General features: G+C 37.6%; 2 protein-coding genes across 5 annotated transcripts; one reads left to right on the top strand and one right to left on the bottom strand.

Moving 5' to 3' along the window:
- Window positions 1–3,859: 3,859 nt before the first annotated feature.
- LOC110156687 (DNA repair protein XRCC4-like) lies at window positions 3,860–17,351 on the bottom strand. 4 transcript variants are annotated; one of them, XM_055161681.1, is made up of 9 exons: window positions 17,238–17,290; window positions 16,292–16,363; window positions 15,974–16,123; window positions 15,106–15,284; window positions 9,724–9,890; window positions 9,279–9,443; window positions 9,062–9,153; window positions 7,620–7,703; window positions 3,860–4,611 (listed from the first exon to the last, which is right to left on the bottom strand). In XM_055161681.1, the coding sequence occupies exons 3-8, from the start codon at window positions 16,110–16,112 to the stop codon at window positions 7,621–7,623; spliced, it is 825 nt and encodes a 274-aa protein (XP_055017656.1). In that variant the 5' UTR covers window positions 16,113–16,123; window positions 16,292–16,363; window positions 17,238–17,290; the 3' UTR covers window positions 3,860–4,611; window position 7,620. The 4 variants fall into 4 exon arrangements, with proteins under 4 accessions (XP_055017656.1, XP_020776553.1, XP_055017657.1 ...); XM_020920894.2 differs by lacking the exon at window positions 16,292–16,363 and having other exon boundaries at window positions 17,238–17,351; XM_055161682.1 differs by lacking the exons at window positions 16,292–16,363; window positions 17,238–17,290 and adding an exon at window positions 17,294–17,323.
- A 26-nt stretch (window positions 17,352–17,377) lies between these two features.
- tmem167a (transmembrane protein 167A) lies at window positions 17,378–19,040 on the top strand. The gene is made up of 4 exons (XM_020920953.2): window positions 17,378–17,469; window positions 17,989–18,098; window positions 18,203–18,237; window positions 18,319–19,040. The coding sequence occupies exons 1-4, from the start codon at window positions 17,467–17,469 to the stop codon at window positions 18,387–18,389; spliced, it is 219 nt and encodes a 72-aa protein (XP_020776612.1). The 5' UTR covers window positions 17,378–17,466; the 3' UTR covers window positions 18,390–19,040.
- The last annotated feature ends 6,703 nt before the right edge of the window (window positions 19,041–25,743 follow it).

Here is a 25,743-nt window from a genome sequence, read left to right as displayed (position 1 = left end):
CCTATCAAATTAGCCATCAGATATCCTTTAAAGCTCTTTAAAATATGCTTTGGCTAAAATTAAGCGGTGATGCGAAGTGTTGAAAATTACGCAAGGGAAAAAGTCATGAGGGATGCTGACAACCAACCTGTCGACACTAACGAGTTTACAATTAACAGTAGCCCATATTAGAGAGTTGCTATTATAAATAAATGCATTTTTAAATAAATATTAGGAGCCCTAGAGTAGCAGAGAATTGAGAAGTGGGAGTCCCATTTGGCAATGTATGGAGGACCGCTCTGCTCCAACACTGTAGGTTATCTGAGGACAGCGCGGCATCACAGGCTTCCCAAATCTTACACTATAGGCTACTCTAACAACGTCAACATTTACATTTACTTATAAATCACATTTCCACGTTGTTTCTCAACGTAGGTCTACTGTATTGCAATGCATAAACAGCATTTTAATATAACAGACACAGTCTTGTAACTTTACCGGAGATCAGTTAAATTATAATTTGATTTAAAAAAGTAACCTCACCTCGAATGGTGTTTTATTCCATAAAATAAAACAAGACCTATGATTATATCCAGTAAATCCCAGTGCAAAACATGAGTGCGTAAAAAAGGTCCAAATGCCCAATCCAAAACACCAGCGCACCTCCTGAAGCGCACTTTCCCTCTATGTGATAGTCCAGTGCGACACGCTCCTGGTTGGATGTACTGCGCGGAGCACAGAGGGGATAAAGTGCTGGAAAGCAACAAGTTCGATTGTGTCCAAAGGCACCCTGTTATTTCGTCAGGGTTAGAGGAGGGGCAGCGCGCCCATCAAAAAGTGAAGGGGACACCTGGGGGAGGGAGCAAACTAATCAGCTGCTGGGGTTCACTCTGAGCCAATCAGTGTGGCCAAATGAATTAGAATGGTACAGTGGTTAATCAGAGAAAGTGGCCAAATGTGAAATTAAATACTTGGTGTCATTTACTGAAAAATGTGTGTAAGACTTTATTATAGGTTAATTACATGTTGCATTGGGCAAAGTATTTTCAAAGTTACGAGTAGGTTATTTTGTGTGGTGCGATCAAAACACTTTATTTATGGATTATGATGTGTCAGTTGAATGCCCTCAAGAGAAGACGTGTAATGTCTACAAGTGGTCAGTGGAAAGTGGGTGGTGCAACCATGATCTGACTGAAAGTGACTCAGGTTCGCTCTAAGGCTTTGCCAGTGCTGCGGGTGAGGGGATAGGGTCTGTGTAACCTATCTGGAAATGGGTGGCATATGCAGTGTGGGGTCACATAGCGAGGACCGGGCAATCACAAATAATGACACTTCTTGATAATGTTAATGAAACTTCTTTGAGTTCCGCATATCAACACACTGTAGTATTCCAACCATACAAGTTACTTAGCATTGAGTATAGCAATAAGGAATGTGATGCTTGCAGATAACTTAATATAATGTTAAATGGTTTGTAAGTGTTTCATTTCTGTAATTGAAACGGCTGCACAATAGCCCCTGAAAGCTGCTCTTGAGACATAGTGAATGAATGACACCTGACTTGTAGGTCACTTTTCATTCTGACCAAGGGTCAGGAGTCGCAGACTTGCACTGGACTAGACTAATTGTTCCAAAATCACGGGCTGTACTCTCAGACCACTCATTCCAGCTGACACCTAAAGCATTGATGAGCAGCTTCTGACACAGAGGGGCACTTCTGAACCTCCCCGGGCTCTTGTAAAAGTCATATGTCTTTTCCTACCTGCGTGCATTGTAATCAGCCTCACATTTTATAATGCGTAGTTTTATGTATTTTAGCATGTTAGTATGTGTGTGTCTGAGTGTGTGGGGGTGTGTGTGTTCATGTGTGTGTGTGTGTGTGTGTGTGTGTGTGCGCGCGCGCGCGTGTGCGTGTGTGCATGTCTGCGTCTGTCTGGGTTGTTTGGTTGTGTGGGGTCGGACAGCTGTGGGGGCTGGGTGGGTGGGTGGAAGGAAATGTGGGATTGTTTGTAATCACTGTAAAGCACTTTGTGTTACATTTTTGTATAAATAAAGTTTGACTGACGGCCATCAGTGGGCATTAGTGCAATCACTATGGCTCAAAATTATCAATAGGGAATCAATAGAGAATAGAAAGAAAAATGTTTCAACCCCAACAACACAGTAACTATTTTCATTCAAAAGTGCACTATATACCTTTTCCTGTGGCAGGTACACCTTCTACATGTCTGGAGATATCATTGCTTTGCCTGGAATTTTCCATAGGATTGCATCAAACTTGTCCATAGCATTTCTTTAATTGAATATCTTGAAACATCTCCATTCTCCCTGTGAGCAGGGTCACCTCTCCTTAGATCTGACTTGTAACAGCCTGGCAGTGTAGGTACAATTCTCAGCTAAGGTTTATTGTCCCTGTAGGGAAATTTGTCCACTGTATTTGACCCATACTTTAATGCCGCTGGGACTTCTCCTCAGGCAGTGAGCACCACAGTGCAACACTCAAGGGCCCATCTCCATTCCTGTCTTGCTTAGTTTGGTCAGAACTACCTGGAGGATTTGACCGATTGTGCATATCTTGGGTTGACCGGTAAAACTCGAGTGACCAGAGAAAACCCTCCTAGACAGAAGAGAAACATGCAAACTCTGTACAAAAAAGTATCCATGGAGATAGATATGTTAAATGTCATACTGCGGAAGCAGGTGGCAGAGCCTTCACCAGACAAAGTTAATGCAAATAGTGCACCTTTAATTATAGTGCTCAAAAAAGAGGCAAAAGAATCCCATTGATATTTTTACTACTCAAGACAACTATATTATTGAGCATTAGTTTAAAGTTACAGGAAGTTCTGTCCTCTTTACGGCTCCCATGTCTTAAGTGAGTCACCTAAAAGTAAAAAGATGCAGGTTACAAACTGCTATGTAAAACCTCCCTACTGTATGTATAATGACGACCTCCAGGGGCTTTTCAGTGCCTTTAAATCACTGACTCATGCAGTCAGTTAGCCGTGTTTGATCCTGGAAAGGAGCTGTGTGGGCCCCACAAGACACCACATATCACATGACCAATAAAGGTGTCCTGCGTCCGGTACCATGCCATCACAGACATAGCATAAAACCTAGAACAATTTCTGCAACTCAGCTCAGTCCTTTGAGTTATATAAGAAACCAGCTGAAAAAGAAAACAATGAACATTGTATTCTACAAACAAATAAATATGCAAATAAAGGCAGTATAGCAGGTATGGTGAATCAAAAGCAAAGATAAATATCAGTATACCAACAATAAATGCTTAAAGGTACTCTACATTTTCTGGTGGAGAGCCTTCCACCTGCTAGACTCCATAGTATGGCATTATATCCATGGTGACAGGCAGGCCAAGTTACGGGTCATAGCTGTGGAGAGGCGAGCTCACACACCAAAAGAATGCATGTTTTTTTTTTTGTGTTTTTTTTGTGTGTGTTGTTGTTTTTTTACCTGAACTTTCAACTGAATAAAAACAAGATGGCATTTTAAATGCAATATGAGTGTGGAACATTCCGGTTCATAGCACCAACATCTACATGGAGACAAGCAGGTTGCAAACCCCCAACAAAAAAGTTACATGCAATGTGACATATCTGTTACACTCTGCAGTACTTTCCCAGCATTCACTGAATAAGTTTGTGAATTTATTCAGCAAACATATCCCCCATTTAAAGCATAAAATGTGTTCAAATGAAGTTGCCTCTGGACAGAGAAGTACCTTGATCCTCTGGAGCCAACAGTGGAGGGCCAGACCACTGATGGTGATCTTTCAGCTTTAGCACAGAGGCCATGAGAGGTAAGCACAGCAGACAACCCCATACAATTATGTTCTTCCAGTAAAAGGACAGTCAATATGTGGTGAGAAACTGCTTTTATATGAAGTAATCAGTTATGTTTTCACAAACAAGATTTTCTTTTTATTCTCTAGCACATAAATTAAATTAGAGCTGCCATAAAAATGTATTGGTGGCTGTATGAGAAATTGTCAGTTCCTTCATTGTGCATTTTACATAAAAAATTAAGTGCGTCAATGAACCAAGATCCCTCCCAGTTGGTCACGCCTGCATGCTGTCTTACTTCCATACAACATAAAGTCAAACTGGATTAATTAAACAGAAAACAGGAAAACTAGGAGAGCAGGTTAATGGGACTGTAAGCAATACAACACACCACAGTTCAAGCAGTGGAGCTCAACAGTGACCACTTGGCACCTCGTTCTGGAAGTAAATTTCTAATTCATTTTTCCCATACACATTCTGAAAAAAATGTAAAAGTCTGAAAGCTTACTCGGACATAATCAGCTAGGTGGTGACTAATGAGCACAAGACCTATAATTTTATTTAAAATCTGTTTCTGAAACGTTAAAACTGTCAAGTTATTAAAACATTTGCCTGAATCTTGTGTTTTATACTTGATTTTTGGATGCTTTGCTTCATGGATATTAGTTACCAGAAAGCTGCTTAAGTCACCACGATGTCTTTGAGCTCGTGATATCATTCAAGATCATTCTTATGGCAGCAGAGCAGAAGATCTTGTGAGGTTCACTCAGTAATTCTGAGCACTGAATCCACCTTCCCATGCTCCATGTTCCTCATCATGGCATTTGTTCTGAAAAATATAGAAAAAAGTTGTTACAATTTCTTTCATACCGTACAATATTTTCAAATATACATTATTGCATATTATTATTCAAGAACACAAGAATAAGAACTCAATAGTTAAAATAAATATCTGAAAATTTATATGACCTTTCTATGGTCCTGTGCTTTCACGCCATAAAACATACTATAAAATATGATATAAAAAATGTCTACATCTGTTACAGCATCCATGCAGCTGCGGGCTGAGCATGGCAGCATGGTTTGTATGACTTTTGTATGTAATAATTAACTTTTATTTTAAATGACTTCTTTTATTAGTGTTAATCCATGGTCAGACGTGTGAAAAAATACTGAGAAAGCAAACAAGTCAAGAGATTCTTGTAAGAACTGAAATAGTTCGGTAACCAGGGACAGCCCATTTCTACGTCACTACACTTTGCAAATTAAAGTTAAGAGGATGCATCTGGTGGGAAATATTTAATGTATCCCCAGATCCTCATATTGACTTAACCTCAAAAGACTGACGAACAGTATTTATGACCAAACAAGGGCATGTGTCATCATTGTTACATGGTATGACATATGATCTACAGCATGTGTGTCCCAGAATGAAGAATCATTGGTAAAGCAAAGACCCTGACTGCACAGAGACCACAGTAGATGGGTGTGTTATGAGGAGGTTAGCTCTGCAGACAAGAACAAAGTGCCAATATATGATTTGGTGACTTGGTTTTGGCACACATAAAGATCTCATGCATTTACAGCAGCAAGGGATTCAACTCAAGTGAATCACTTTGGTTTCATTGGTTTTTGACAAAGATTAATTTGAGTTTTTTGGGAGGGAATGCGCAATAAAAAGTGTTAGTCAGTTAAAATACTTGGGTGGAATATATGCAGTACAATGTTAAAAATGCTACTTCGTGATTAAAAAAATCAAGCTCTTAATTTTTTTTTGTTTAATTTTATAACTGAAATCTGTTTCCACTAGAATCACGGTGAGAAACCTTTTATTATGTGCAGTGCTAAAAAGAGTATTTTAATGACAATCTGAAGTGTTGCCTCTGGTGAAACATGGTGACCTTTGTATAACATAGACTGAAGTTGAAGTAACAACTGTCTCTATATCAATTGTTCTAAATCTGAATTAGTATGGATCTAAACATGCTGGGTGAAGATTATTAGAATTTATTTATTTATTTTATTTATTTATTTTGCTGTAAAAAAAATATATATATATATATTTTTTTTTTTCAGTTGCTACCTACAGAGGTGGTGAGAACAAACCTATATAACACAGTATATTTAATCAGCTTGTTAAAGTCGGTTTCACGTTTCACTAATGAAAACCAGTAGTATTCCCACTGGGATCTAAAGAAGGAACAGGTAATGCAACATGACAGAACTAAGCTAATAAAGCCAGGAGCCTGTGTGTGTGTGTGTGTGCGTGCGCGTGTGTGTGCATTAATTTATAAAATCAGTCATTTTATAAATTATACAGTGAGAAAGCTTGCATATATTACCATCCATAGGCAATATTTGGAGAAGAAAAGTGTTTATTTCAGATTTAATATAAGGAGAACTTAAGAAGTTCTAACTTAACATGCACAAAGACAGCCCTGTTTGATGGCGCTCTGGAGGTGAAAACAGTCAAAGCCCAGTGAGTGAATGAATGGTGGTGTGGATCCTACAGGTGCACTCAGTAAGTAAATGATGATGAGAAACAGATCCTTCATATTTAACCCTTTAAGATTCTGTGCTGAGGGCCTACCCGGATCCCAAGCAGACATGATGATATATAGCCCTAAAAGTGCACTATGTAAATATTGTGGTGGAAGGTCCACCAGGAATATTCCTCAGTATGGTATAAAGCTAATTTTAGTTTTAATACCTTGAAAAAGATATATTTTTACTGTAGGCAGGGTTAACTCTCCATAGATCTTATCAAACTACTGTACATGTCTGTTAGATAACTTTAATGCCATACTGTGAAACATTTCACACAATAGCAATAACGCCTCCTTGGACGCAAGCAGGTGACTCAAAAAGTTACATAATGCATCTTTAATAGAAAGTCAGTACTGAAAAGGCGTATCAACCAAGTATCTTACAGTGAATATAATTTTGACTTTACATAAGGACATTTTGAAATTAGTTTATAGTTGCTGACAATTAATTGGATCTATGTAGTTCTATTGTTGCATGTCTAATGACAAATAAAAAACTTATCTTAACATAAAATTTAAACCAACTCTTTGATGCAATTTCTTGTCTGTGAAAGTGAGACATTCCGATAGGGATTATTAAAGGTGTAAAGCGTGTGTTGTAGGATTATCCTGGCAGCCACCCGCAGTCATCCACTGACATCTAGATAACACGAAAGACACAGTAAGGTCCAAGAGTCAGAGGAGCTGTGGAGGTTCAAACCTGTCAGTCTATTGCGTTTTGACTCTTGCAGTGAGTGGAGACACACTGGGATGACCTCAGGACCTAGACTTGGTAGTCAATGTGAAGTACATGTATAAAGCCCTATTCATCATCTGTCTTCATGATTGAAAAAGGTAAATAACATAAATGCTACTTTAAATTACTAAATAAAAGATCCAGTGACATTTCATAAAGAGTTTAAGAAGGTGGTTAAGAGGGTGGTTAAGAGGGTGGTGATGACTGTGCCATTCACAATAGTTGTTATATCCTGGTCCAAATCTAAGGGGCTTAAGGGAGAAAATTAAAGCCCATGGAATTGCTTCCATACTGCTGCTCCACATACAGCTATGCCCTCTAATACAATGGTAGTCGCACCACATCCACCGGACATGAGAGAGTCATAACATAAAAGTCAACATATTTAGATCCATACCAACTCTTTTCAGGCGTCTTGTAAGTTAAATTGGTTGTGTGGTTTTAATGGTAGAAGCATGGTTGAAGAAACTATTTTAACTCAAAGATTTTGGCTCAAGACTAGCTGATAGTTTCTTGTGGTTATTATGTGAACTCTTCAGGCCAGAAAGTCAGTACCTCAAGACTGTAGATCTGTTTGAAGACTTGCTGCAGATGAAAAACTCTGGTCAACCGGGATGCCATGGCATTCCAGATTTCGACCTGAAAATCACCAAAATAAGAATAATGTACATGATTTTGTGGATGCCCTTTGTTGATTCTCAACACCGACATATAGGCTTTATCAGAATAAATCTGGCATTCCAGCCAGATCTGATCCAGGCATCTGTTATTTAACACAGCCTTAAGCTACAACCATTATCACACTGTCTGATTGAGAAAAAGATCTGTCAACACATTGCTGATATGGAGATACTCAGAGAGAGCATAATTGACTGCACTAAAATCATGCTGTTTTCTGGACATATATAAAGTGTGTTCATATCTCTTCAAATCTCTCTTATTCTTTAAGTCACACTTGGATAACTTTGCTCATTTATTTTCAGTCTCTTTGCTGCAGGCTCTATCACACACCAAAGCTCTGGGCCCTAGGGCAAAGTACCAAACCTTGATGGGACAGGTCAAACATTGTCACTCGTCATTCCTCATCTTATCAGTGTCGTGTAGTATGAAACCACAGCCTTAAGCAAGTGGGTTTACTAGGGTCAAGTATGTCAAAGTGAAATTGGTCATCTGCTATGTAAACTGACTGGTATTGTTTACAGAGGTGCAATACAGTGGACAAAAGTTGGTTGAAAAAGCTAAACTAAACATACATGTGACATCAGTATTTGGGATCAAATCACTTTGGTTTTAATGTGCTATGTGCATTCTTACAACCTAGTAAGCAAGCAAGTATGAGTAATAATTCTCCATGCATCTTAAAGGTAGGAGACCTGGAGGTACTAACGTGTGCCATAAGGCTAGTTAGTGTGAATTAAAAACATAACCAAGCCCATTTCCCAAATGAATGGTGCTCCTAGGCACAAAGACAGATGCAGCCATTGAGAGAACAATGGAAGCTTTGCACTGCGATGTCAGAGGGGGTCTGAATCAGCGCCTGTGACATCACACTACTGCTCCATGATGCAGACAACCTCACTGTGGGGCAGGTTGAAACAATCATTGCTCACTTTTGTCCATGGGATTTTGAATCAATGTCAAGAAATTCCCAGAACTCTGCTAATGCAGGTAATGGCTTGGTGTGCTTTTAGTTTGTTTAAACTTCCAGCTAACATAATCTATTACATTCAACTGTCCACTTTATTAGACAGTAAAAGCTGCATGAGTGGGGCAAAGGCGTAAACATCTGCTTCATTACTGACTGAATGGATGACCTATGACATCATAAGGAAAAAGCAAAACGTATGAACATTATTATTTTTTCCATCATACGCCCCTATTCATATTATCAGAATGGTGCAGCCACATTACACAAGTAAAGCAATGTGTACTGGTTAAATTTATATTAAAAGCAAACAAAAAAACAAAACAAAACAAAACAAAAAACAATGGAATACCTGTGATGACAATAGTTGGATCTTGAAAGTGGGTTGTATCCAAGCTGCTGTTATCATCATCATCATCATCATCATTATCATCAGATGCAGCCCTGAAAGAGTATTCAATGTTTGTAAAAAGTAAAATGTTTGAGTATTTGTCTTAGATGGATGCAAAGAAACCCAGCCCTCTTGTTCTTACTGTCAAAAATGCTGAACAGAAAAATGTGGAGCTGACCTTTGCCTCCTCACTTTGGCTTTGGGCTGGTCACTAGTCTGTTGCTGCTCGCGGACAGCGTCCTGCAGCTCCCTGATCTTGGCCTTTTTGTCATTGAGAATCATCACAAAGCGAGAATACATTTGCTTCTCCAAAGCATTCTTATTTTTGACATGAATGTTCAGCCTGGACACACACAATTGTAACTGTAAATTTCTGTACCATATATATCATATGAATTAGTCACAAAGAATATAGTAACACACCAAATAATGTGTTCCCAAAATTATGACTAATAAAACCAATATATTACATCAGCTCACATAGATCACATAACCAGTTGATAACTGGGTGGAACTTGCATAATATAAACATTACAAACATTTAAAAACATAATAACTTTTTTGAAACAACATATAAAGAATATCTGAAATTAAATTAAATTAAAAACAGAACAGTAGCTTACTCCTTAAGTATTTGGTTGTGTTCATGCTTGAGTTTACAATTCTCCTCCAAAAGCTTAGAGTTTGTTGCCTCTAGATCTAAGCTGTGTTTAAGAGATTGGCCAATCATCTCCCGGTTTAGCTCCAGAGGGTCTGGTGCTGCCTGAAGCTCCACAGAGCCCAACGTTACCTAAGGGAAAGGAGGAACAAAGCTTAACACAGACCAATCAAATCAAGATTATACTGATTACATTCCAAAATCTGAGTGAATGCAAAGACAACTGTGCATTTAAATACTGTTTCAAGCTGAAAAGAGATTCTGCAAATAATGTTTAAAACTGTGCACATCTAACTAGTTAAGTGACTTAAGTGTCCTCTGGAGTTCTCTGGGTGACAACCAGACTGAATGTGGATGCTTCAAGAAAAGCTTTATTGGGATTAGTTCATGTGAGGTATAAAAGCTAATTGTCTTAGAACATTCAAAGAAAGCTGCTTCTTGTAGTACATGAGTAAGCACTTGCACTTGAGTGTTATTTCAAGATTTTTGCCAAAAAGAAGATGTGTTAAAGATGACATCAGAATGTGTCTGAAGTCTGACACTTTAAGAATGATGAGTGTGTTTCTCTGTCTGAGAAAGATCCAGGGTGGATACAACTTTTCATTCTGAGTCACTCAAGTTTCCTCTGCTCGTTCCTTTTTGATGACACATTTGAATCACAGGTACGTTTCAGGTGTAATCAAAAATTCCTCATTTGATTCATATAGTGCAGGTCAGCCACAGTCCACATTGAATACACGCTAAAAACACTCCAATATTTTTGCTGACTTTTAACCTCAGATGCAAATGCTGAATCAAAATATTGATGAAACTGTATTAAAACTTCTGTTGGCGATTTTAAAGATGGCTGGTGGGATGCCACAAATGTATGTGCACATATACGTGTGTGTGTACGTGTATGTTAATACATGTTGAGATGTTTATGAGTATGTATGTATGTGTATGTGGGTATTTGTAATATGTACATGTGTGTAGGTATATGTGTCTGTGTATGTATATATGCACACATGTATACATTTATGTAATGTACATGCACATGTGTGAATGTATAAGTATGTGCATATATGTATATGTAGGTGTAATGTAATTGTAATGTATTGTTATTGTCTTTGTCATGATTGTATACCTGTATGTCCTACGTTTTGTTCTTTTCTGTTGTGTTGGTAAAAAAAATAAAAATTATAAAAAAATAAAAAGACAGCTGGTGAGATGATGATGATGACCTTGCATGCAGTCATACACAATATACATAATATTTGCCGTGGTTGCCATGGGAATATCAATCATTTATACTCTTGTCACCTGCCTGTGCTGGGACAAGAGTGCTGCTAAATCCTGTTTGGCCATAATAAAGGTCATAAACCTTTAGTAATGAAGTCTCCATCTTCAAACAGAGCCATAAAATTCCTGTCATTTTTGTCCTGAGTGGATGGTGTCCTGACAGGCCACACAGCTGTTTGTCCCCTGTCTCTGCACATGAGCTGAATGGACATTTCCCAACTATAGAGCACCACATGTGCTTTATTGAATACAAGAATCTACTAAGGCTGAACAATTTTGCAAATATCAATTTGGAATTTCTCTCATCCGCTATGCAATTGAAATTCTATTTGTAATTTATGCTTATGTGTGCCAAAAATATAAACAGACTAAAACATAAACATGAACATTGAATAATTCAAGAATCACATGCATTTTTTATATTGCAAGTCTAAAATTCAGGGATATTTTTGCAGTTTTTTTTTTTTTGGTTTGTTTGTTTGTTTTTTGCTGTTTATAGGGTACATTTTGTAATAAAAATTATTATATAATGTTGATTTTGGTTTGTTCTGCTCATTTTTTCATAGTTTTTCAGGTCTCTATAGTCTGGGAGCTTGGGGGTTATAGTAATAGTAGACATTTTGAACCACTTCTCTCTCAAATGTACACGTGCTTCCAGCAGACTAGTCATTGGCCACATTCAAACAGATAATGTGAAGGCTGGACACAGAGTTTCTACATTTACAGCAGAAGAGTGCCAAGCTATAATCACTAGGCCTGACAGTAACCAGTTAAACCATTCATCTTTTTGACATTAATATCTCTTCTTTGTCATTAGTCTCTTGCAGTCTTCTGGGCAACTGAGTCAGTACTTTTTACCTGCTTCAGATGAACAGGACAAAGCTAGGTCTGTTGCAATAACAAATTAATTAATGCCTCTGACATATTGTAATGACAACACTTTAATAATTAGTTTGTAAGTCATAGAGGTCATTTATTCAACCCCCTGAAATGACAAAAAATTCCCACTATTACAAAGAAAAAGTACCCACATTAAATATAAATGACCCTCCAAAATTATTATTCCATCTATCATATATTGAATGATATAGTAATTATCATGGCAGGCCTACACAAAGCTTTCAGAATTAAGACTGTGTTATTTTAGGGGTAGAATTAAATTGAAGAAAAAACAATGCTTGTTTTCTTTTCATTTGTTGAGTTTAGTTGTATATTCTTAAGCTGCTGTTTAGCTGCTGAGTGAAAGGTCAGTCTGAACAGTACAGGAGTCAGTGCCAGCATGTGGGAGGTCAGAGCATCCCCAAACCTACACTTTTTTATCTTTTTAATCTTTTTACTTGTTGATTAATATGTCAGCATCACAGATATAACATAAACAGACTAGAGTGGACAAAAGGGACAAAGCAGTAAAACCCATGTACTACTTTAAAACTAGGATTTCCAATGGAGCCATGAAACTGTTGTGTGTGGTCTGTTTGTTTGTTTGGCTGTGACTGATACCAGGCTTTAGGTCAGACCCATGGAGAAAGGGAAACGTAGGTGTGGAGCAGTAAGAACAGAGAGCAAATAGGCCACACAGGGCACCACACACAAGGTTTCATTATCATGTAATAACAAAGGTTGGTTTGTAATCTGTTTATATATGTGTGTGTGTGTGTGTGTGTGTGTGTGTGTGTGTGTGTGTGTGTGTGTGTGTGTGTGTGTGTGTGTGTGTGTGCGCATGTGTGTGTGTGTGTGTGTGTGTATATACACACACACACACACATATAAAGTATATAATGTGCACAGATTTGTGAAATACTTCAACAGTGTTTATTATTATTAAAGATCAGATATTCTGATCTTACCAAGGTCTTTACAAAATCAAAGTCCATTTGAAAGTTGCGAGTATTTAAAAAAAAAAAAAACAGGGCTAATGCCTGTGGTAAAGATAAATCATGTTAAACAGTAGTTCAGACAATTAGCAGCACTTCCTAACAGCAATGACTGATGGGAAAGTGTAACGCCATAAATCAGAACACCTGGTGTAGCACACTAGATTTTCTAATCACAGAATTAGGGAAAAAGACAGCGTCGGGTCAGACTTAAAGGTGCACTATGTGACTTTTTTGATGGATGGCCTGCCACCCAATTGTCTCCATGGAGATGGCATTGATTTGTCTGATATGTTCCACAATATGTCACTGAAGTTGTACATATCCATGGAGCGAAGCAGCAGCTTGTTTTTTTTGTTTTTTGTTTTGTTTCCTTGAATGTGATAGGAACTCAAACTCAATTTACATAATTGCATTTGCTACTAGATAAGAGACAGTTTTTCAAATGTACAGATGCATTCTAGTAAAATATTTGATCAATGACAGATTGATATGTTAACAAATTCAAAGGAGGCAATTGTGTCTCACTAATGGCCACATAAAGTGCCAGAGGAGCGGCAGTTTTACTGGTTAGAACAGCCAAATTACTCTCATCATTACAACTTCCAGGGTCATATTCATAAATTACTGTCACAATGTTATCACCACCTGTTTAGTTGCCACCTCCCTTTCATCAATTGTCAGAGGAAACATGTCTCATTTTTAGAGACAGTACCCTTAAATTATACACCAAGAAAATATGTTACACATTTAACCTGTGACTGGCTCAAAACCAAAGGACGCCAAAGGACGCCAAAGGAGACACTAAATGAGAAGAAAAGAAACAGGTGTGTCTTGGAAGTTTCTTTTCTCTTTATAGATTTGTACTTTTGCCACACACAGGCTGCTAACAGTGATCAAAGCTCTAAGTCAAGCTGAGAGGCATTTTCAATTAAAACACAGCACTTTACAGAGCCTGCAGAAGTGCTGTTTAAAAGCTGGCTTCAATTAAGTTGTCTTGTGATTCTGTTACTCAAAGAAACAAATAGGCCTTATTTTAATGCAATTAAAAATGTAAAAATAATAATTGTATATATAATATATATAACTGGTATCCAAAAAGAAAAAGTACCCAAAAAACTATGCTGAGCTAACTTGTACATTAACAAATGATCAGTGGCTCAGTTTGTGAATTCAAACAAGGAATGGTTGCTATTAGAAGACCCTGGCTGTCACTACAATTATATGTTGGGTGCCCACAACTCTTGGCTTCTCCCCTCTGGCCTGCTCTAAGTACACTGCAGTCCCAGGACCCTAGTGACCTGGTTCCTCCAGGGTTCTTCCTCTGTAAGAGTAAAGGGACACCGAGATCCACCCGAAGACACATGACCCAAGCTATATGAATATGTCATCTGTGGTGTCTTCTTTATTTCAGTATATTCACAATATGAAGCATATGACATTTTTGGGGGTATTAGGAATAAACTAAAATATATACAACAATCATTATTTCACATTTTGTCCATTGTAAACAACAATATAGATCTAAAATGGCTTAATAATTGAAACCAGTCCATAAAGTTCCTGTTCAGAACTGTAGTACTGAAAAGTCTCACCTCTTCATAGTTAAAATTTCACTGTAGCAAGCAGCATTATTTTTATCTGTGTGTTTGAAAGTTGAAAAATACCTAAGTGAAATGTTTAACCCTGTCTATATTGTGGCTATTATAACATGGTGGTTAAAAGCTCATAAAAGTTTATTTAAATAATAAGTCTCCTTTAAGAAACTTTACAACTTTATAAACAAAGTATCACTTGACACATTGAGATGGTGTAGTTCTTCATTCGTACATGAGTGATTCAATGTAGAGAAAGTTTCATTGGTGGTCTCTATTTGTGACGTAATAATGGAGCTCTTGCTTTTTGTTATAACTTGAAGGTGTTTATGAGATATAATGGAGAAAAGTATAAACCTTATCTTCATAACAAGGCCTCCTCAGGCTACAGTATTTACTGGATAAAAATGCCATTATACAGTAATCACAGTTTATAACTATATTTTGTGAAACCCTTGATTATGTTTTTAAATATATTTTCATTATTTGAATGTATTTAATTGAACAGTTTAAGTCAACTGATAATTTGCACAAATTGGAGTGAAAGTTTATCATTGCTATACATACATTTAATAAGTGTAGTGTTGTATTGCTTACCAAGACATTGTCTGACATCTTCTGATAGGTTAGCTGATCTGAAGAGAGTTGGAATGAATACTTCTTTTCGAGTCCTCTTTCTTTGTTATCTCGGATTAAGGCTTGATGCAGTTCTTCCACATATCTTTCTCTGGACATTCCAGTGTCACTGGCACATTTTGTGACCTCTTCTTCTGAAACTGAAAAAGATGTAATTTAGAGACCACTGTTACATGCACCAGTCCTGTATTATTATTGTTATTCACTTAGAGGAAGTATCTACAGCAATTTTATAATATTATTGCAGGTGACATTGTAACGTTACCTCAATCCCTAATGAATCTAACTTTATCTAACCTTATCTAAAAATCCTTTTCATGCCACTGAATGGAACCTGCCTACATATTGAGCACTGAATTATGAAATGTAGTACTTTTACTTTGTGGTACTGCATTTGTACATGTGTACATGTTTATAAAGAACATCTCACACGACCCTTGGAGAGAATGTCATCAGCTGTGGCACAGCTGCTCACAGAGGGTCACAATTAACACATCAAACACAAAGAGTGACTATCCAGAAGCCTGCACAAAGCTCCCACAAGCTGCCTGTCAACTGTGCAGATGGAGTGCAATAAGACACTAAGGACCTGTTAAATTCCAGGTGTCTCTCATAGGAAAAGCATTTGTGTATATAGGCAACCAGAAAACCACTGACAAGACACCATAAAGACCAGCCTTGTATAATATAATATTAGGTACACCTGTAGCTGCCAATCTTTGTGTAAGAAATATTTTATCTCTAGAAAACTGTCAGTAATTGTCAGAATTGTATTTATTTTGTTTGTTTGATTGATTTTATTTAAAAAAATAAATAAAAGAAGAATCACCTTCTCCAATCCAGGCTCCACAACCATTGGTCAAAACAAGTGCAAAGCCAGCACCAAGGTCACCTGACCAGTCCACCCGCAGGACATACGGGATGTTTGAGTCATTGGTTATGAAAATCTGGTGAACAGCACTCTTCATGTCTGATGGACCTGCCAGAAAACAAATTACATATTTAATTTGAAAAGACCTTAAAAATGCATGCATGTAAAAATACAGCATACATAGAACTTTGAAGGTTATGTGTGTGTACATAGTGAAAATGCATATCTAGCACTGATATATTAAATAACAACACAAATGTTTCTAGGGACTTTTACTTGATTACGGATGTCCAGGTCACAATAATTCTTGCTTTCTCGTGAAGTGAGAGGTGAAGTGGACATCATCAGCTTAAATACAGGGCACATGGTGGGGAAGGAGGCGAATGACAGTTTAATTAGAAGTTGGCAAAGTTTAACATTTTCACAAAAATGAAAATGAACCCCTTTAGACATTGAGCGTAAGTCACAATGTGACAAAGCGTTTCGTTTTCTTCAGTTCTTAAGAGGAATCACATGACCAGTGCAAATAAAAGGTTTATGTATGAAGAGACTTTATAACAAAAGTGGTGCTTTTCCATGTGCACCTTCATGATGATGCTTGGCGAATGAGGGGTTGTTGCTGGATGAGGGGGCAGAGTGAGTAAAGGGAGCTAGAAGGGTCAACTTTAACCTCATAAAACAAGCCCAGCTACTCATTAGTTACTGTAACATCTGTTGTGCAGGGATGATGACCCTGTGGTAAAGACAGAAGAACAGCCCATTGAAATAAACTGTTGTCTGTCAGGAATGGACTACTGGACAAAATTTCCAGGGCTTGTCATTTCAATTCACAGCTTATATTGAGTATGTGTAATATAATATAATACTTAACATGCGTTTTATTCAGATCATTCTTGCTATGTCTATCTGCTGTTAATGGCAAGCATATGTCACGTGTAGTTGAGATGATCAAGTACAGTAGGCTGTCTGACAAATAAGCACAGTATGAACCGTGAACTGTGGTCAAGGAAGCGACTGTTCACTTGTTGTACTGCTTTGCTATTGTAAAACAAGGTTTTAAACAGATGTAATTAATCATCGTTGATGTAGTTAGGTCAAGTACTGAATATGAAATTAGTTACGCCTCTGTAATATACCTTTATCTGAATATGCTGGAATATTAGCGTTGATCATGATATAGGCCTAGTATAAAACAGTTTCACGTGTGCCTAAATATACTTACAGAACAAACTAAACGAAAGACTACAGTAGTTCAAAGTGTAAGTACAGTCTGCTCACAGAAGCAGTTCCATCGACGGCGCTCTGGTGCAGCTGGGGTTTCAACTTTAACCCCAAGAGCCGCCAACCAATCATCAAGCAGAACACTGGCGTACTACGTCAAATGCGTAGCAGGGTTACGCAACGTAAGATCACCAAAGGGAAGTGTGATGTGGCTCTGAATCGCAACAAAAATGGTAAGCTTGTTTCATGCTCTGCGCTTCAACGCATCCAAACAAATCAAAATACTAGCGTGTTTTATACTGTGCGGAACCCGTTGCACGCTAGATTGCATTTGTTAGAAAAACTGTTGACAAAAACAAATCGTCGTTAGCATTAGCGCTAGCCTCCTTTACTTTTTATTGCCTTGGAGTCATTATGCCTAGCTTGATCATTGGTTACACATTATCCTTAATCCAAACATGATTTAAGCAATTTACTATAACTACAGAATAGGCATGTTATGAATGCAGATGCAGAACTTTGAAGATGGTTGTACGTAGTGTACACTGCCACGTATAATGGTAGGAGCAGAAGTGGCTGGCTGGAATATGCTCAGAAACTAATACTCGTTGCAGTCCAAAAAAAAACGTAAAAACTCACAATATTTAGTAGATTTTAATCTTATCTGTTTGACAATTGAACATTCATTGTTGAAATTTACGAAATGGGAAAATTATATTTTCTTTTTACTATTGTCTTTATTTCTCTTGCAGTCTGCCATTTTCAACTTCCAGTCACTTCTTACGGTGATTCTGCTCCTAATTTGTACCTGTGCCTACATCAGAGCTCTGGCTCCCAGCCTTCTTGACAAAAACAAGACTGGGTATACTTTTTCATTATTATTATTATTATTATTATTATTATTAATGTTATTGCAAATGGTTAATAATATTATTCAATGAGATAATTTCTCTTTTCCTTTTCCAGACTCCTAGGTATTTTTTGGAAATGTGCCAGAATAGGTATGAATGTTTGTCTTTTTGTGTATAATGTTTTTGCACCATTTCAAACCTAGTTACAGCTGTTTATGTTTTTGTCTGTAGGAGAGCGAAAGAGTCCTTGGGTGGCCTGCTGTTGTGTCATCATGGCTTTTAGTATATTGTTCTTGCAGTAACAAAAGAAGAGCTATCCACTGTGGAAATGAGATGAGTTGATATAAGCACCAAACACTGAATCTAGTCACACACAAGAACTTTGCAGGCTGTGATTGCTTCAAAAAAAAAAAAAAGATGGGGGACCCTGTCATCAGTCCCTACCAAACACACTCGTGTGTGTGTGTGTGTGTGTGTTGGCAGAAGAGTGCAAGTATGTATTCATCAGACTTATGTCTCAACTAATGCAAAGCATTAACAGTATGTGAACAATGGGGGCCAATTTATTCATTTCTGTTTTCTGCTTTATGCAATTGTTGTTATTCGTCACCTTCTATCACAATTATGGGGATCAAGATACATTTGTCTGAACGTTTCAGAACATTTTTAGAAACATGCCAATGCTTAATTTTAATTTCTTATAAACTCATAAAACAAAATAAATATCTGTGAACCTCTGACCCAAATGCTTACTTTTTAGTTCAACTGATGTATGAAACATTTGAAATGACTATCTTTCATACTATATGCTCTGCACGATTGTAGGTATTGTTAGAAAATGGAATAGAAAATTTCCCCCAACAGGCATTCAGTTATTGTGTATTTGTTGAAAGGGGTTTGTTTTAAAGTAAAATTGTCAATATTTATTAAAACTTTTTTCAAAAATCTGGAAAGATTTAGCATTTTATTTCTACATCTTTTACATGGTTTAATTTCAACAGTTGTAATGCTGAATGGTGAAATGTTTGAGATAACCCCTGCTGTAACCTCTCACTCATCATGCAGGCTTGACAGTATAGTGGCTGCCTCAATGACATAAGATGGTCTTCTTAAAAAAACAACCAAGCAGAGGAATGTACCATAAGTTATTTAATTAATAGCTATGTTTTAATATTTTGCCCCATGTGTATGTGTATATATATATATATTATATATTATATACACAAATTTTACCTTTACAAGTCTCCTACACATTCCGTTTATCAAACATCCCGCAGTGACTTCCTCTCCTCTTCCTGTAGGATGGCTAAATAAAGCTGAGACTTGTTGACGTTTCCACTTTTTGATGCTCCCATCACGTAGGAGCGTTCAAATCCCAACACCCCCTCACTGTCCCATGTTAGGAAAAGGAGTTCTGTTAGATCCGTTAGAGTGAGATAAAGAATCAAGTGAAGACTGCCGGTAAAGTCCTAGTTATCAGTGGCCAGTGACGCAGATACAGGAGACTCAGGAGCTGAATGCTCTCAGACTGCTGACTCCATCTTGAGGAGCATAGATAGTGCTTAGCTGATGTTCAGGACTAGGTGGAAATAGAGGTGGAAGTAAATTATTACATTCATTTCATTTCTAGTTTTTAGTTTTATTCAAGAAATGCATTATTCTTGTCTTTCACTGTTTATGTTTTATGGATAAACATGAGCGTGTGTTTTAGAGACTATGAAAAGTATATCTGCCTCTCTAAATTATAGTCAGTAGCTCCAGATAGCCATTTCAGTGCGCAACAACTAACTAAAGAAAAAATGCCAAAAAGAAACATCAATCATATGTGAGCTCTGTTGCACACATATCTACTCATGAGAGGTAACACTATTTGCATGATAGCTTTAAATTTGTACGTTGATATTTCTGGTTGATTTGGATAAATATTTTAGAAAAGATATTACCGGAACATATCTATAAAGTTACTTGAGAATACTTTTATTTTGGTCCATCTGCTGCCTTCTTTAATCAGGTGGTGATTCTTCTGGTCATTTTGAGCACTTCAAAGGCCTTTACTTGAGTTAGTTTGAAGCTTCTCTAGCTAAGTGGACTACAAGTGTTCAAAAGACTTAGCCACTTCTGAGTATCTGGAGAGGCTCTTTGATCTGCACTGACAATTCAAAAAGCAAAGGGATTGTAACAGACAAATAGAAAAGTTATTTTCTCATTGTGGGAACCACCATCACTTGAGTGGGAGCCAACCAACAACTCCATCAGCAAGAAACACAGCAGAGGATACTTCCTACAGTAGTTGTGAAAGTGCAAAAGCCATGCCAAAACGTGGTCCTCAAGTGCTCACTGTTATTGGCAGACAGATGCACATCTATTAGCCTGCATTATATGATGTAAAAAGCTTGGAGTATTGTGTACAGTGTTGATGACTCCCATACTGCCTGCATCACTTCTAGGAAGAGGGAGTTGTTTCCACTCCAGACACAGAGAGGGTCTTGGAGCTGCACCTGGCTCTTCTCCAAACATGAGCTAAATTGTGAGCCCCTTTTCTTCTCTCCCAGCTGCCATAGGAACCAACACTACACACTGCTTCATGGACAGGGCAAAGAGCATACAATCTGGGAGACTGGCAAAGTCATGTTGGTTACCTTTAATGTTGTCATTATTTTGTTTTAGCCCAACAACTTTGAGCTACACAGTGTAATTTGTTTTTGATATTTTAAGATTTGGACTTGACCATTTTTCTGGATGTCTATTTATTTGATTTATGACATGTACTGTTGAGTACTGTTTTGGATGGTAGTGCTTAAAAGTGAATGTATCTCTTCTACTTGAATGTATCTCTTCTACTTCATTTTATTGGTACTGTGGCTTTTTGTCTGCAGTTTCATCCCAGTTGCTGTGTATTGTAGCTGTGTCTGTTCGCAAGATACTTCATCTACACTGAATTAATGTGGGTTAGGGTAATTTCTGGCAGACGTAATCCTAATTGCACCGAATGAGTTCCAAATGAGTGCCAAAGAATAGATCTAGTCTGCAAATACTATGACCCTCACATCTGTTTATTTGTGTAGAAAAAAATGAACACTGCCTCACATGAGCCACTTCCAATACACAAGCAGGAGGAGTTGATAGCTACAGTTCAGTGTTTCAGAACAGTCAAGAGGACACACACAGCGGCCAGTGACTTCCAACTGTATGCTGAAAGTGAAATTAGAAGTTATTATGCTATAGTATAAAGATTTATCTTGTAATAGCAATGCTGTGGTTCTAGTATTAATGTAGGGACCAAAGTACTTGCAGAGGAAAAGTATACATTTTAGGCTAAAAGTAAAAAAAACTTACCAACCTACCAAAGCATCAGCTGACAATACTTAATTAGACCATCCTTGAGAGACCCCTGGGCTAATCTTCCATGTGTTGAATAAATATTTTTCTCTGATGAGACATGTGCTTCAGTTGTGGTGGGAGAGGAGAGCGCCACAATGGCTCCTCTGTCCGGGCCTCAGACATGACTCAAGCACAGACAGGGAGAGGATGGCTCATGTACTACAGCCCTGCTCAGCTGTGGGCGCTTAGCAACAGCAGCATCAACATATTCAACACCATCATGCCTGAGTTTTAAATACAGATATGACATAAACTGAGACTGATGCTATACAACATTAGAAATCCTGCAACAAATTAATCATGTCAGTAGTAGTATAGTAGTACAGTATTGCATCTATGGAGATTTAAAAAAAAAAAAAAAAAAGTTACATAGTGCACCTTTAAATGCAGAATCACTGTTCACTGTAAACAGACTCTTACATTTGTGTAAGTTTTCTGGTGGAGGATCCGGCAAATGCTTTTTTTTCCATGGAGATGTTATTGCGTTGTCTGGAATGTTTCACAGTATGGCATTAAAGCTTTCTATCTTCATGGAGACCAAACCAGACCAAACTTACAGGTCAGATCAGTGGAGTGACAACCCCTCTCATAGTCAGAATGCCTCTTTGAGATATTTTTAAGCTATACCACCTATGATTGATTGAAATGTAAGGGAGATCTGTTTAATGTCATACTGTGGAACTTTTCAAGCAGAGCAATGACATATCCATAGAAACAAGTATAGGTGACAGACCCCAAAAGAATAAATAATAACCCTAAATTTGTGACTTTAACCTAATATTAAAATTTTACTTCCTTAAAAGCCAGGAAATGGTCCTCAATCAAATCTGAAATATGATTTTTTATGTATTTATTTATTTTAAGTATTGTGGTGTTGGATATTTTTGTATTATGGAACAGCAAATGTACAGGGCAGCATGTTGATACTTTATGAAACTGTCACACCTATCTGACCCTGGACATTTAAACAGCCTTAAGTGGTGAAAATGATCTGTTGGTTTACAAAGGATTCAGGAAATGGTTAAACAATGGGAAGAGGATGTTATTTTTATCACTTTGAAATATATGTGTTTTTGTTTGAGCGCTCTAAAGTTTGTTTGCAAGAACTTGACTTTTTCAAATGAGGTAATATGTATGCTTTACCACCTGTTGGCAAAAAGACTTGAATTACTAAACCTTCTTGTTCAAGAGTTTTACAATGACAAGTTCCTACTACAAATCCTACTACAAATTGTTTATCAAGATAACATTACCTAAGTCTACCTGTTTGCACTTGAGACTTGGGTTACTTTGATTTAAAAAAATGTGGTGAGAAATCTTATTACATTTATACTGAACAAAATAACCCCAAATAAGAAGATTGCCTATAATTTGAGATTGTCAAATAAATGAGCATTATTTGATTCTGAAGAAGATTCAGTGCAGCAATTGTGTGCCCTACCACAAATGTGTTTGCTTCCATGGTATCCATTTGGCTCTGATTAGGCAACATGTAAACAGTTCTTGTAGCGGTAAACAGCTGATTTACTGTTGCTAATAAAGTCAGAGCTGCGTATTAAAGTTGAGTGGATAATGATCAATGATGCGCATTGCTGTCCACTGCACAAAAGAATCATTATCTTTCCTTTTTTCATGTCCCACCGTGGTGAACAAAGTCTTTTAGAAATCATTCACATATGTTCACTGAAACTTTTCAAAAACAATTGTTTGTTTATGATGCTTTGAAAACAGTACCGGTCATTCTGTGAATCAACAAAACAAAACACTTGGGCACAATTCCCTGGTGTGTTGTATTTTGTGGCATAGATGCGTCATTGTGGGAAGCTGCCTATGATGTGTCACATGACAATAAGAACAGCTGGGCCTGGGCCTGAGGTGGATGGTAAAGGATTCCCCCAAAACACTCTCCCAAGCTGTGAGCCATACAAGTTAACGAGATATTTCACAACATGTGATTCAGTGATAAACAGGCGGGAGGATTTATATGCTTTTCCAAAAAATCTAAAGCAATTTATCTGTCAAACTGACAAGTTCCCTGTTGAGAAACTAGTAGAGTTAAGTTGTGGTCACTTTGGTCTGGGTTCAAATTACTCACAAAATGCATTATACAGACCCTGCAGAGCATATTTAACATGTATTTTAGAACGTTTTTAAATTGCATGTGGGCTACCATGTCAATTATTGTTCAAAAGTAGAGGCTTATAAAGTAATAAAGAATCAGAACACTAAAGGATTTGTTGTTGTTTTGTTGCTGACTCCATTACCAAATATTAAATGCCTTATATAAAACATGGAGCAGAGGTAAAACAGACATTTGAAACACAGTGCTGTCTGTTATGAATGTTTGAATAAACTTGTGAAAGACCAACTGAGCTGAGGCCCTGCTGAGAAAGAGCCAAGAGCAGCAAGCCTCAAAGTAGGTCCAGGCCTGTCCCAGGCCAGCATAGGCCTAATGAGGAACACATGCACCCACAGTCCAAGGCAGAGCTAGGACAGTCAAGGCTGAGAAACAGAAATGCACAGGGATTAAAAGCTTTAACTCAAAAATCAGTCACACGTCCACACTGACAAACTGATGTGCAGTCCCTCTTTGTAGTGTGGCCTTCAGCTCCCTCTAGTGGTCTTTGTGTTCAAAAGTTACCCACTATTGCACCACTAATTTCACACAAATTATTGAGAGTAAAAATGTGCTATGTTGAGCAATAGAAGTTGTCTTGGTGTTTTATTAATATCCAACTCAAGTTGTATGATTTTTTAAATAAAACAATAAGTGAGAAAGTTGTACAGTAACCAATGAGTCAATGAGATGCTACAAAAAAAAAAAAAAAAAAAAAAAATCCCTTTCACTACCACAAGTGGGCTCAGTGGCACCGACCATTCAAGAGGGAAACCAAGGAATTGTGTGAAGGTCAGCAATAATTCAAAAGTGCTCAGTTATAACAGGCCTATTTAAGGAGGACATTTTAATATTTTTTATAATTTGAAAGAAAAATAAATAAATGTGAATCTGATGCCATCCATCAAAGGTGCATTAAGCAGAATCTGAGTGGGTCACTAGTTGAAATGTTGGCCAAAATATTGAAGTTTCTACAAAGTCTGTCAAATCACATGTCAAACATTTTCTCAACTATATAGGTTACAATGTTAAATAAAGCTTTCACATACAATTTAGTTTGGGCTATGGAAGTGAACTTCATTAATTCACCCCCCTCTGACAACACACATCAGAGTGAGAGGAGTTGACTGTGTATGTGTATGGAAGGTTACAGTCCAGTGCACCATTTGCGCACATGGTAGCGCACGTCCTGTTACACACACACACACACACACACAGGCGCAAACACACACACAGCCACATCTCTGGAGTTAACCGCCAGAGACGCAGACGCAGAGAGCAGGAAGGAGCTGTGAGCCGCCATTGGCCAACCTTTCTCCACCCCACCACTTTGAGTCTCTGAGGGGTCTGCTGCAGTGCTCTGCTCCAGGGGCCTGAAAACGCAAGAATGGCCCCCTTTCTGAAGAGCTATTTTTGGGCTCATATCAGCAAACTGCCTCCCCTGTTTTCCACAGTTTGCTGCATACTGGCTCCCTATGACTGTCTCAGAATCAATGCAAACTGCAAGGAAACATGATACTACTGACTGAGACAACTAGAATCTGCACTAAGCAAGTGAGGGAGGACGCATAAATCAGCTCTCCTCTTCTGCAGGGCCCAAGGCAGCGATGCAGCATGTCCTACACTCAGTATCCACTATAGCACCTAAGAAAAAAACAAAACAATAGTGTTTCAAGTGAACAATGTACAGTTCAATTTGGCAGCTTTAAAACATTTACTATGGTAAAAGTGCATATTTATTTATGGTTTGTGGCAGCAGTGGTTAAGTGGTGTTTTTTGGGGTTTTTTAATCACCCATAAGCAGAAGAATATTGTGAAAAATGTATCAATAACAAAGTGGACTGCATACACAAAGATGTCTGTTTAGTGTCTACGGGCCTGTATTTTGTATACTATGTGCTATCGGTTGACGTTCTAATCTAAATAACTTACCTGGGTAAATAAATAAATAGTATATACACTAGTATAGAGACTACTGTTATTTTCGGGAATCACTTTGTTTTATATGTTATTAATTATTAAGTTAAAACAAGATACATTTAAATGATTCATATTATTAGTATTTGGCATTGGTTTTAATATCTTCAGAACCTGTAACCAGAAGTTAGGATGGCAGCTGATCCAGGAGTATTAACTAGATTTTAGTGGATAGTTCACAA

Source organism: Boleophthalmus pectinirostris, unplaced genomic scaffold (genome assembly GCF_026225935.1).
Source record: "Boleophthalmus pectinirostris isolate CB_2022bp ecotype Guang Dong unplaced genomic scaffold, ASM2622593v1 HiC_scaffold_4, whole genome shotgun sequence".
In the NCBI taxonomy this organism is placed as follows: Eukaryota; Metazoa; Chordata; class Actinopteri; order Gobiiformes; family Gobiidae; genus Boleophthalmus; species Boleophthalmus pectinirostris.
Note: the sequence above shows the minus strand (reverse complement) of the source record. Positions and strands in the feature narration are given on the sequence as shown.

Coding starts and splice junctions, on each gene's coding strand:
- LOC110156687 (XM_055161680.1), bottom strand. CDS start 17,188: ATGATCAACGCTAATATTCCAGCATATTCAGATAAAG. Junction 9,444..9,723: donor CACAACCAAATACTTAAGGA/GTAAGCTACTGT, acceptor GTGTGTGTCCAG/GCTGAACATTCATGTCAAAA. Junction 7,704..9,061: donor TCCAACTATTGTCATCACAG/GTATTCCATTGT, acceptor GGTGATTTTCAG/GTCGAAATCTGGAATGCCAT.
- tmem167a (XM_020920953.2), top strand. Junction 18,099..18,202: donor CTTGACAAAAACAAGACTGG/GTATACTTTTTC, acceptor TTCCTTTTCCAG/ACTCCTAGGTATTTTTTGGA. Junction 18,238..18,318: donor TTGGAAATGTGCCAGAATAG/GTATGAATGTTT, acceptor TTTTGTCTGTAG/GAGAGCGAAAGAGTCCTTGG.